Source organism: Pipistrellus hanaki (assembly GCF_964339955.1).
Source record: "Pipistrellus hanaki genome assembly, contig: scaffold_84, whole genome shotgun sequence".
Taxonomy (NCBI): Eukaryota; Metazoa; Chordata; class Mammalia; order Chiroptera; family Vespertilionidae; genus Pipistrellus; species Pipistrellus hanaki.
The window spans coordinates 42,536-55,682 of NW_028182251.1; the positions used below are offsets into that span (position 1 = coordinate 42,536).

The window sequence follows — 13,147 nt, forward strand, 5'->3', positions numbered from 1 at the left end:
CGGGGCTTCCCGTGCAGGGGTCCCCGAGATCAGAGCCCCCCGCCCCTCGCCTCCCGAGCTGTGTGCTCCTGGCTGCCCCACTGTGTGTTCCTGGATGCCCAACTTTGGGCTCCTGGGCTGACCCACTGTGTGCTCCTGTCATTCCCACGGTGTGCTCTTGGCCACCCTACTGTGTGCTCCTGGCCGCCCCACTGTGTGCTCCACTGGTGGCATCCCACCGTGTGCTCCTGGCTGCCCCACTGTGTGCTCCTGGCAGTCCCACCATGTGCTCCTGGCTGCCCCACTGTGTGCTCCACTGGTGGCAACCCACCGTGTGCTCCTGGCCACCCCACTGTGTGCTCCTGGCTGGCCCAATGTGTGCTCCTGGCTGCCCCACTGTGTGCTCCACTGGTGGCATCCCACCGTGTGCTCCTGGCTGCCCCACTGTGTGCTCCTGACTGCCCCACTGTGTGCTCCACTGGTGCTGCCCCACTGTGCGCTCCTGGCTGCTCCACTGTGTGCTCCTGGCTGCCCCACTGTGTGCTCCTGGCTGCCCCGATGTGTGCTCCTGGCCGCCCCACTGTGTGCTCCTATCTGCCCCACTGTGTGCTCCTGGCCGCCCCATTGTGTGCTCCTGACTGCCTCACTGTGTGCTCCACTGGTGTCGTCCCATTGTGTACTCCTTGGCTGTCCCACTGTGTGCTCCTGGCCACCCTACTGTGTACTCCTGGTGCCCACTGTGTGCTCCACTGGTGATGCCCCACTGTGTGCTCCTGGCTGCCCCACAGTGTGCTCCTGGCTGCCCCACTGTGTGCTCCTGGCCGCCCCACTGTGTGCTCCTGGCCGCCCCACTGTGTGCTCCTGGCCGCCCCACTGTGTGCTCCTGCACCAAGGGGCCACAATAGGACCTGTGAGCCGGGGAGAGGCCTGTGTCTGGGTGAGCATCCTGTCCCCAGGGGACACCCAGCGCCGCAGTGAGACCTCCCGGAGCCACCGGAGCCGCTCCGGGGCCCGGCGGCGGGGGACGGAGAGCCCCGGGCGCACCGTGACCACCCCGTCCCACAGGCGCCCCCGCGGTCCGCGGGCGGGCCCCGGCGGCCGGCCCCGGAGCAGGCCCCGCGCCCCGGCGACGTCTGCAAGGCGCATGGAGGACGTCCGCCCCGAGGATGGCCCGCGGGGCCACGAGCGCGTGCGTCCGGGGGGCGCGGCCCCCAGGTTCCACCTGGTCCAGGAGCAGGACCCGCGCGAGAACACGCACCCGGTGCTCTGGCCCCAAGGCCCCTTCAAGGTCGTCGCCTCGGGGGCCCTGGTGGAGGTGGAGGCGTGCCCCAGGAGCATGCGCTGTGCGCCAGGGGCCCCCCAACGTGCAGGCTCCCCGGGGCGGAGCGACAGCGAGGAGGAGGAGCCCCCGAGGCCTCTGCACCCCCGCTCCCTGCGCGGCCTGCCCGGGGCCCCCCACTTCTGTGCTGGCAACGGGCCCAGCAGCTGGGGCTGGGGGCACGCCCTGTCTTGGGACGAGGGTTTTGGGGGTCCCCTCGACGCTGCTCCAAGGTCTGTGCAGAAGAAGCCGCGCCCCCGGAACGCCGCGCACCCCCACCCCCCGCTGCGGCCCAGGGGGAGCCCCCGGTCCCAGCCGCCCCTCGCGGAATCGGACTCGCTGTCCGCGTCCAGCAGCGACGGCGCCGACCAGTACCTGCAGGTCCGCCGCGGGCCCGGCCGGCCGCCCCGGTGCGCGTGCCCCGCGGGGGGCCGGGGCCAGGCCCCCGGGAGGCGGGAGCGCGCGGATCTGAGCGGCCTGGTCTGCTCACGCGTCTAGCGGGGCTTCCCGTGCAGGGGTCCCCGAGATCAGAGCCCCCCGCCCCTCGCCTCCCGAGCTGTGTGCTCCTGGCTGCCCCACTGTGTGTTCCTGGATGCCCAACTTTGGGCTCCTGGGCTGACCCACTGTGTGCTCCTGTCATTCCCACGGTGTGCTCTTGGCCACCCTACTGTGTGCTCCTGGCCGCCCCACTGTGTGCTCCACTGGTGGCATCCCACCGTGTGCTCCTGGCTGCCCCACTGTGTGCTCCTGGCAGTCCCACCATGTGCTCCTGGCTGCCCCACTGTGTGCTCCACTGGTGGCAACCCACCGTGTGCTCCTGGCCACCCCACTGTGTGCTCCTGGCTGGCCCAATGTGTGCTCCTGGCTGCCCCACTGTGTGCTCCACTGGTGGCATCCCACCGTGTGCTCCTGGCTGCCCCACTGTGTGCTCCTGGCCGTCCCATTGTGTGCTCCTGGCCGTCCCATTGTGTGTTCCTGGCTGCCCCAATGTGTGCTCCTGGCCATCCCACTATGTACTCCTGGCTGCCCCACTGTCTGCTCCACTGGTGCCATCCCACTGTGTGCTCCTGGCGCCCCACTGTGTGCTCCTGTCATTCCCACTGTGTGCTCCTGGCTGCCCCACTGTGTGTTCCTCCTGGCCGCCCCACTGTGTGCTCCTGGCTGCTCCACTGTGGGCTCCTGGCTGCCCCAATGTGTGCTCCTGGCCATCCTACTATGTACTCCTGGCTGCCCCACTGTGTGCTCCACTGGTGTTGTCCCACTGTGTGCTCCTGGCCGCCCCACTGTGCACACCGTCCAGCAGCGACCTGTAGAGCGGCTGATTGCAGGAGATGCTGTGTTTGGGGAGGAGAGCGGGTCTCCTGTATCTGGGGGGGAGGTCCCCCAGGTTAGACACTGGTTTCCAAGACACCAGCCCTCGCCCCATCAGGAGCCCGCCTCCCTGGAGTCTGTGCTTGTCCGCATCCTGCAGACAAACGCTGTGGGTTCCCATCAGCCCGGGGGGAGGGGCCGCCGTGGGTGGCACCGCCTCCGTGGGATCGTGACTGGCCCCTGTGCCTGTCAATCAGGCTGGACACCCACTGAGTGAGTCTGGAGGTGGCGGGACCTGCCAGGTTTCTCGCCCCTCGAACCTCGAACCTCGAACCTCTCGAAGGACAGGCTTCGGGCTCAGCTGGATCCAGGACCTCCGAGGTCTCCCCGCTCAGCTCTGCTCCTGCTTCTGACTGTGCTCTCCTGGGGCCACGGGTTCCAGTTCCCGGCCCCTCCCACCAGGTCTTCCCTGGAAGCTGAGCCCCTTCCGCGCTGTGATGGGGGGCTGGGCAGCGTGGGCCCCATGGCAGATTAGCCAGATGTCCGACCTCCTGTTTCCACGGCAACCACCACTCCTCCGTGCCTCCTGCCCCTGACTGAGCAGGGGGTGGGGGGGGGGCACACCCCAGTGGCTGGCACCTAAGACAGGAAGTGATCGGGAATGCCAGGGGCACCCTTGCATGCCGCACCTGTGCCAGGGGCCGGGCCCCGGCTCCGGGGACACCCCGCAGTGCTGGGGGCGGCCCTGCCTCTGGGGCGGGCGGTGCAGGGTGTGAGGGGAGAGCTCGGGCCCAGCAGGCCCTGGAGGGTTCCCACGGCCAGGACACACCCGGCCGCAGCACCCAGTGCCTTTCGCAACAGCTCAGCTCTCAGTTCTCAGCACGGGGCCCAGTGCGCCCGGCGCTCAGCACGGACTGGTTAACGTAGGGGTGTCGAACTCAATCAGAGAAGGGGCCGAAATCTAAAATCCAGCCTAAATCGCGGGCCGAATGGTTTACTGAACAGTCATAAACTGACAATGTCATAAACTGACAGCGGAGTGCAGTGATGACAGCGCGGTGCGGGCCACATTGCAAGGCCTGGCGGGCTGGATTTGGCCCGCGGGCCGTGTGTTTGACACATGTGGACATGCAGGCCAGCAGGCGCCTGGCGGGCCAACACCCTCTTTACCTCTAGCAGCAGCAGCAGCAATAGCAGTGGCAGTGTGACAGCGACACAGTGATGACACAGTGATAGTGTCCCGGATGTTACAGAGGCCACCAAAGTCCACCCCCTCTAGCCTCACGGCTCCCCCACCGCCACTGCCGAGTTTGGTGTATGTCCATTCAGTTTGTGGAGCATAGTCACATACATGTGTACATGTGTGTTGTGTGTGTGGAAATGTATATGTTATACATGTGTGTGAAAATATAGACACGAGTGTAAATGGATGCTATATGTGTGTAGATGCCCATGGGATGTGTGTAAACATACATGTTATATGACTGTGTGAATGTAAATGTTACATATGTATAAATATATCATACATGAGCAAATGTATGCTATAATCTGTGTAGATGTACGTGTTATATGTGCGTACATGTTATAAAAGTATGTGTAAATGCGTGCTATATACCTGTGTAGACGTACACATTACATGTGTGTATAAATGTACACGTTATAAAAGTATGTGTAAATGTGTGCTATATACCTGTGTAGATGTACGCGTTACATGCTGTATAAATGTACATGTTATATGTGCATATATAAACGTACATGGTATATAAGTATGTGCAAATATATGCTACATACGTGCGTAGGTGTACATGCTATATGTATGTGTGTATATGTACATGTTATAAACTATGTGAGAATGTATGCTGTCTGTGTATAGATGTACATGTTATATGTGTACAATATAGATGTACATGTTATAAAAGTCTGTGTAAATGTACACTACATATGTGTACAGGTGTACATGTTATATGTGTGTATAAATGTATATGTGAATGTAAATGTACATGTTATATGTGTTTATATAAATGTACATGTTATATGTGTGAATGTATGCTGTATATGTGGGTGTACATGTTATACATGTGCATATAAATGTACGTGTTATATAAGTATGTGTGAATATATGTTATACACATGTGTATGTACATGTTATATGTGTATATAAATGTATACGTGTATATAAATGTACGTGTTATGTACATATGTATGTAAATGTGCATGTATGTGCAGAGGCATCTGTAAAGGTGCACACGCCTGTGTTTAGCTCAGCAGATCTGTCACATGCACACACGTGTGTGGGGCCCGCTTGGGTCAGACAAAGCAGCTCATTCGTGCGGATAAATCGCCCCCTGCCCACCGCTTCCCATCGGCAGGCATGGAAGTCACCTGTGCAGGTGCCAGCCCCCAGCTCTGCCCCCCACTGCCCTGCTGCCCCAGGTCCAGCCCCCGCAGACCCGCAGGCAGGGGGCGGGGACCGTTCTTCTCTGGCCGCCCGCCGGGCGGGACCTGCATCCACATGGTCTGCAGGAACTTGCGTTTCCTGGGTCCGCGCCCACCCGGCTGGGCCGGCAGCGGCCGCAGGGGCAGCGGGAGGGAGCACGCACCTGCGCTCCCCATAAGCCCCTGCGGGGGGGGGGGGATGGAGAGCGGAGAGGACAGGGGGGCGGGAGGGAGTCAGAGGAGTGAGGATGGGAGCCGCCTGTTCAGATCTCTCTCCCCCTGACCGCCTGGGGGACAGGCTCCCCGGGGCTCAGATCAGAGTCCCCACTCATAGGAGGGCTGGGTCCTTGCTGAGGGGGCCTAGGGGGTCCCCCAGGTCACCCCCAAACTTTGGAATTCCTGAGGGGCAGCAGCTGCAGAGAGAAGCCCTCTGTGGGTCCCTAAGACTCACTCCCCGGGTCTGGGGTGCTCCTGGGACTCATCCTCCATGTGTGCATGTGTGTGTGTGCGTGTGCATGCGTGTGCGCGTGTGCGTGCGTGAGTGTGAGTGTGTGCGTGTGTGTGCGCCTGCGTGCGTGTGAGTGTGGTGTGTGTGTGGTGTGTGTGGTGTGTGTGGTGTGTGTGTGTGTGTTTCTGCTGTACTTTTTATTTATTTTATTTTTATTTTTTTTAATATTTTTTTTATTGACTTCAGAGAGGAAAGGAGAGGGAGGGAGGGAGAGAGAGAGAGAGAGAGAGAGAGAGAGAGAGAGAGAGAGAGAGAGAGAGAGAGAGAGAGAGAGAGAGAAACAGCAATGATGAGAGAGAATCCTTGATTGGCTGCCTCCTGCACGCCTCCCTATTGGGGGGTGGGATTAAGCCCGCATTCTGGGCATGTGCCCTTGGCCAGAATCGAACCCAGGACCCTTTGGTCCACAGGCCGGCGCTCTGTCCACTGAGCCAAACTGGCTAGGGCTCTGCTGTACTTTTTTTAAAAAAATATTTTTTTTATTGATTGAGGGAGACAGAGAGAGAAACATCCATGATGAGAGAGGACCATGGATCGGCTGCCTCCTGCACGCCCCTCACTGGGGATGGAGCCCAAAACCTGGGCCTTGACGGGGAATCAAACCTGGGACCCTTCAGTCCTCTACCCACTGAGCCACACCAGCCAGGGCTGCTCCACCCTTTGCCCATTGCCGGTCCCAGGGTAAACACCGCATCTCCCTGGAGGAGGCGGCAGGCAGAAAGGACAGGAGCAGACATTAGCCAGAAGCTGGGCGTGTCCGGCTGAGGACCAGCCCTGTGGCCCCCCTCGGACGCTAGGGCGAGCCTCAGTTTCCTGGCCTGGGAAGTGGGGTTGTGGTCCCTGCCTCTCGGTGCCCCAGCGCCGCCCTGAGGGGGGGAGTGGCACCTCAGGGGTCAGGTGCTGAGGGAGCGGCTGGTGCGTTGCTAAGTGAGGAGTCAATAAACACACGCCCCTCCCAGCGCTGCCGCTGGCACCTGCCCAGCTCCCCAGTCTGCACAGAACAGGGGCACCACCCCCCTCCAAGAGCCGGGCTCCCCATGCCTCATCCATCTTTAAAAAAAAAAAACACATACATATATATATATATATATATATATATATATAATATATATACATATATATATATCCTATTTCCCTGAAAATAAGACAGTGTCTTATATTAATTTTTGCTCCCAAAGATGCGCTAGGTCTTATTTTCAGGAGATGTCTTACTTTTCCATGAAGAAGAATACGGTACACATTTATTGCTAAATGAACATAAAGGGAATTTATTATCTGTATACGGTACGGTAGTACGGTCGTTGTCAACACAAACCAGACACACTGTGAATCCTACAGTATCAAGAATGTACTCATTTATTCAATGACAATCATGTCACCATCTTCTGGAACATCATCCTAACAATCCAATTCCTGAACTTCCTGGTGAATTTCTTGTGACTCCATTTCTTTCAGAATCAGTGGACCGAATCTCTCATGTTTAGCAATAGCACTGTCTTTAAATGAGTACTTCTTGACAAGGTAGCCTGCTCGCAGTGCATTTGCAAGGCAACTGTCAGGGATTTCCTCCCATGAATTCCTCACCCAAGTCACAACTTCTTGCAGTTTAGGTTTCACAAAGTTTCCGAGACAGAGCCTGGGTTGCCTTATTTTCGGGGGGATGCCTTATATTTCACTCAGAAGGAAACCTGTAAGTAGGTCTTATTTTCGGGGAAACACGGTATATGTCAAAACCGGTGTGGCTCAGTGGATAGAGCGTCGGCCTGTGGACTGAAAGGTCCCAGGTTTTATTCCGGTCAAGGGCATGGACCTTGGTTGCGGGCACATCCCCGGTGGGGGCTGTGCAGGAGGCAGCTGGTTGATGTTTCTCTCTCATCGATGTTTCTAACTCTCTGTCCCTCTCCCTTCCTCTCTGTAAAAAAATCAATAATATATATTTAAATTTGTATTGATGTCAGAGAGGAAGGGAGGGGGAGAGAGAGCATCATGGATCGCCTGCCTCCTGCACACCCCCCAAGGGGGATGGAGCCCGCACCCCGGGCATGTGCCTTTGAACCCGGGGACCCTTCAGTCTGCAGGCCGACGCTCTACCCACTGGGCGACACTGGCCAGGGCTATGAAGATATTTTTAAAGTTAAGTGTAAAATACCACTCATCTCATCTGCAGAGAGCAAACTGCTCCGGTTAGAATGATCTGCCCCCATCAGCTCCAATTTCCAGCCTGGCCTGGCTGGCCCGAGCACCTCAGGGTGCCAACCCCGCCCCCACCCACACCCCGGGGTGGCCCCTAGGGAATATCCGGTATCCACACCCAGGGCGTCTGCACTTGCAAGTCTTGCCTTTGCGTGGGAGTGATTGGGTGGGGAAAAACACACACACAGAGAAGTTAACTTTTTAATGTTTTACTTTTTTAAAAAAATATATATTTTATTGATTTTTTACAGAGAGGAAGGGAGAGGGATAGAGAGCTAGAAACGTCGATGAGAGAGAGACATCGACCAGCTGCCTCTTGCACACCCCCCACTGGGGATGTGCCCACAACCAAGGTCCATGCCCTTGACCGGAATCGAACCCGGGACCTTTCAGTCCGCGGACCGACGTTCTACCACTGAGCCACACCGGTTTCGGCCAGAAGTTACCTTGTTAAAAATAGTTTTACTCTTAGAAAGTGCACCAGGTATGTACGCTCTCGCACAGCACACATGCTCCTCCCAGGGAAAAGGGCCCCTCTAGTTTGGACATGGGGTTCCCTCTGTGGGAGGAGGTGCCCCCCACCCCCTCGTTTGCCCGGTTCCTGCCAGGGGTGTGTGCATGCCCACCCCGTGCCTTCCCTTCTGAGTATTGTCTGAAGTCCTGGTCTGTAGGGACACTGCGTGTACTGACAAAAGTTACTTCTAGTTCAAACTGGCTCTGGTTTTTCTCCCAGATCTGACTTACTTATTATTTATTTATTAAATATTTTTTTATTGAGGGGAAGGGAGAGGGAGAGAGTTAGAAACATCCATCAGCTGCCTCCTGCACACCCCCTGCTGGGGATGTGCCCGCAACCAGGGTCCATGCCCTTGACCGGAATCGAACCCGGGACCTTTCAGTCCGCAGGCCGACGCTCTATCCACTGAGCCACACCGGTTTCGGCTCTGCTGTACCTTTAAAAAAAAAAAACCCTTTGTTATTGATTGAGGGAGACAGAGAGAGAAACATCCACGATGAGAGAGAACCATGGATCAGCTGCCTCCTGCACGCCCCCTTCTGGGGATGGAGCCCACAACCGGGGCATGTGCCTTTGGCCGGAATCAAACCCGGGACCCTTCAGTCCACAGGCCGGCGCTCTAACCACTGAGCGACACCGGTTAGGGCCCAGATCTGATTATTTTATTTTATTTTATTTTATTTTATTTTATTTTTTTAATGTTTGAATCGCTTCATTGTTTTTTGCATTTATGGCTCCTGGCTCTCCGCCCGGGCCCTCGCAGGCCCCGCCCCTGGGACCCCGCCCCTGGGGCCCCGCCCAGCGCCTGTGTGGGCGGAGCTAGGCTTTGCCGGCCCCGCCCTGGGGTGATGTGTCCTGCAGAGCCCGTCCTGCCAATCTCAGCGCTGGGCGGAGCCGGCCTGGGGGGGGGGACCTGGACCAATCGGAGGGCAGGATTGGGGCCGGGGGGCGGGGCTCCGCGCTCGGTGCCTCAGGTCGGGGCGTTTAGGCTTCCGCTGAGCGTTCCCTCCCCTGCAACCCGAAGCCTGGACGCCCTGAGCCCGCGAAGCACCCGCCACCTCCCAGCCCCCCACCCCGGGGCGCGATGGACCCCGCGCAGGCGGCTCAGATGAGCCAGGCGGCGGCCGAGAAGGTGTTCCGGTACCGGCGAGACGAGTCGGGCTGGAAGACTTGCCGGGAAGGCGTGAGTGCAGGCGGGCGGGAGGGAGGGAGGGAGGGTCCTGGGGTTTCCCCGCTGGTGCTGGGGTCCACTAGGGCCGCCGGCTCCTCCTCTCCCCGCTGCTTTGCGTGCTCCCAGCCCTGGCGCTGGATTGAGGAGAGGAGAGGAGGGGAGGGGGGTAGAGGGGTGAGTAGAGGACAGGGAGGGGCTCCTCTAAACACAAACACTGGATCCTTGTGCTTGCAAAGGAGGCGTGTGCAGGCTCCCGGCTGAACCTGTCCTAGGTCACCGGACCGGGACTGGCTGGCTGCCCATCACAGGGCGAGCCCCGCCCCCTGCGTGCCCAGTTCGCAGGAGGGTGTCCTGGGCTCAGCCTCTCGCACCTGGCGCTTCCGAGGTTGCTTGGACACCAGGGGCCTCCCCTGGGCCGACCCCCTGGCCTCCCCTCCCGGCCCTGAACCCCGCGCGGTTGTTTGCCTTTTGACAGAACGGAGTGACAGTCTCCTGGAGGCCGTCCACGGAGTTCCCGGGGAACTTGTAAGTGCTCGGGGCTGCCGCACCTCCCCGGGGGACTTGGGGTTCCTTCCAGTCGGCACCGGCCGGTGTGGCTCAGTGGATAGAGCGCCGGCCTGCGGAACACCCACCGAAGGGTCCCGGGTTCCATTCCGGTCAAGGGCACATCCCCTCCGCCCCCCCCCCCCCCCCCCCGAGGTTGCAGGCTCCATCCCCAGGGTGGGGCGTTGGCAGGAGGCAGCCGATCCGTGATTCTCTCTCATTGTGGATGCTTTTTTAAAATTTTATTTATATAATATATTTTTTAATATACATATTTTATTATTATTATTATTTTATTTATTTATTTTTTTTTTTTTACTCTCACTGAGCCACACCGGTGTGGGTGGTTTTGTTTGGTTTTAACCTATTTTTATTGATTTCAGAGAGGAAGGGAGAGGGAGAAAGAGTTAGAAACATCGATGAGAGAGAAACATCCATCAGCCGCCTCCTGCACGCCTCCTACTGGGGATGTGCCCGCAACCAAGGTACATGCCTTTGACCAGGAATCAAACCCAGGATCCTTGAGTCCACAGGCCGACACTTTATCCACTGAGCCATACCGGTTAGGGCTATTTGTATACGTTTTGTTAATCCTCAGCCCAGGATACTTTTCCATTGATTTTTAGGGAGAGAGGGAAAGACAGAGAAACATCGATGTGAGAGAAGCATATCCATGGGTTGCCTCCTGCACATGCCCTGACCATGGCCTGGTCTGGGGAGGGGCCTGCAACCAAGGTGCGTGCCCTTGATCGGAATTGAACCCGGGACCCTTTGGCCCACAGGATGATGCACTACCCATTGAACCACACCAGCCAGGGCTCATTATGGATACCTCTCTCTCTCTCTCTCCCTCTCCCTTCCTCTCTGAAACCAATAAAAATAGGTTAAAACCAAACAAAACCACCCACACCGGTGTGGCTCAGTGGATAGAGAGTCGGTCTGCGGACTGAAAGGTCCCAGGTTCGATTCCGGTCAAGGGCATGGGCCTTGGTTGCGGGCACATCCCCGGCGGGGGGGTGTGCAGGAGGCGGCTGGCTGATCAATGTTTCTCATTGATGTTTCTAACTCTCTATCCCTCTCTCTTCCTCTCTGTAAAAAAAAAAAAAAAAAATCAATAAAAATATATTAAATAAATAAATAAATAAGACCTAGCGCGTCTTTGGGAGCAAAAAAATAATATAAAAGACACTGTCTTATTTTCGGGGGAACAAGGGTACCCTCATTCCCAGGAGCTGCGTCCCTGTGTGCAGGCCCGTGGGCTGGGGCTGGCGGCTCAGCCGGCTTCCTGGCACGGCTGGCTGGCCGGCCGGCCGGCCGGAGCAGAGAGACCGATCCTCGCGGGTCAGACGGGCCGGTGGGGGCCGCCCCGTCAGCCCCGTGTCTGTGCCGCAGGTACCGAGGCGAGGGCGTGGTGGACGCGGCCCCGCGGGACGTGTGGGCCTACGTGAAGCCGTTTCCCGGGAGCCTGCGGGAGACCTGGGACGAGAACGTGAGCAGCTTTGAGGTCCTCGAGAGCATCAGCGACGTGAGTCTCCCCGGACGGACCCCGCCCGGGGGTGCCTGCCCCGATGATGCCCCAATGAATGAATGATCTGCCTAGATTTAGCGGGACAAACGCAGGTGACCGGGGGTCAGCAATAACGGCCTGTCCCCTGGCGCCGTGGTCGGCAAACCGCGGCTCGCGAGCCACAGGCGGCTCTTTGGCCCCTGGAGGGTGGTGGCTCTTCCACAAAATGCCACGGCCTGAGCGCATCTATTTAAAAATATATATATATATTTTTTAAATTAATTTTTTACAGAGAGGAAGAGAGAGGGATAGAGAGTTAGAAACATCGATGAGCCAAAACTGGTTTGGCTCAGTGGGTAGAGCATCGGTCTGTGGACTGAAAGGTCCCGGGTTCGATTCCAGTCAAGGGCATGGACCTTGTTTGCAGGCACATCCCCAGTAGGGGGTGTGCAGGAGGCGGCTGGTCGATGTTTCTAGCTCTCTATCTCTCTCCCTTCCTCTCTGTAAAAAAATCAATAAAATATATATATATTTTTTAAAAATAAGAATTAATTTGGAGCCGAAACCAGTTTGGCTCAGTGGTGGAGCGTCGGTCTGCGGACTGGAAGGTCCCAGGTTCGATTCCGGTCAAGGGCATGTACCTTGGTTGCGGGCACATCCCCGGTAGGGGGCGTGCAGGAGGCAGCTGGTTGATGTTTCTCTCTCATCGACGTTTCTGGCTCTCTCTATCCCTCTCCCTTCCTCTCTGTAAAAAATCAATAACAGCCGGGACCGGTTTAGCTCAATGGATAGAGCGTCGGCTTGGGGACTGAAGGGACCCGGGTTCGATTCCGGTCAAGGGCATGTACCTTGGTTGCGGGCATATCCCCAGTAGGGGGTGTGCAAGAGGCAACTGATCGATGACTCTCTCTCATCGATGTTTCTAGCTCTCTATCTCTCTCCCTTCCTCTCTGTACAAAATCAATAAGATATATTTTTTAAAAAAAATCAATAACATATATTTAAAATAAGTGACACCGCCGTGCTGGCCCCGCAGACGCTGTGCGTGACCCGGACCGCCACGCCCTCGGCCGTCATGAAGCTCATCTCCCCGCGGGACTTCGTGGACCTGGCGCTGGCCACGCTGCAGGAGGACGGGACCCTGGTCTCCACCGGTGAGTGCCCGGCGGGCAGGTTGGGGCTGCGGCCGCTCCCACTCCCGCCCTCTCCCTCCGCACGGGGGCGGGGCCGCCCTGCTCTGTCCAGGGCGGGCAGGCACCACCCACCACCGTCAGAGACCGCAGGGTCAAAGACCATCCTTTCATTATTTTATTTTATTTATTTACTTTTTTAAACATTTTTTTTTAACTTCTATTATTCTTTTCTTTTTTATTTTCCATCTTTTTTCTTTCTTTCTTTTTTTTAAAAAAATATATTTTATTGATTTTGTACAGAGAGGAAGGGAGAGAGCTAGAGAGCTAGAAACATCGATGAGAGAGAATCATCGATCAGCTGCCTCTTACACACCCCCTACTGGAGACATGCCCGCAACCAAGGTCCATGCCCTCGACCGGAATCGAACCCGGGACCTTTCAGTCCGCAGGCCGACGCTCTATCCACTGCGCCAAACCGGCTTCGGCTATTTTATTTTATTTTTTAATATATTTTACTGATTTTTGTACAGA

General features: G+C 57.2%; 1 protein-coding gene across 3 annotated transcripts in view; it reads left to right on the top strand.

Moving 5' to 3' along the window:
- The first annotated feature begins 9,188 nt into the window (after window positions 1-9,188).
- Window positions 9,189-13,147, top strand: part of STARD5 (StAR related lipid transfer domain containing 5) — an 8,518-nt gene continuing 4,559 nt past the window's right edge. For all 3 annotated transcript variants that reach the window (XR_014793855.1, XR_014793856.1, XM_084907446.1), the window contains exons 1-4: window positions 9,189-9,445; window positions 9,909-9,958; window positions 11,369-11,501; window positions 12,520-12,637. Coding sequence is in view for 1 of the 3 variants with exons in the window: in XM_084907446.1 (XP_084763572.1) it covers window positions 9,347-9,445; window positions 9,909-9,958; window positions 11,369-11,501; window positions 12,520-12,637 (400 nt within the window). In the remaining 2 variants the exon portion in view is untranslated. The remainder of the gene's footprint in view (window positions 9,446-9,908; window positions 9,959-11,368; window positions 11,502-12,519; window positions 12,638-13,147) is intronic.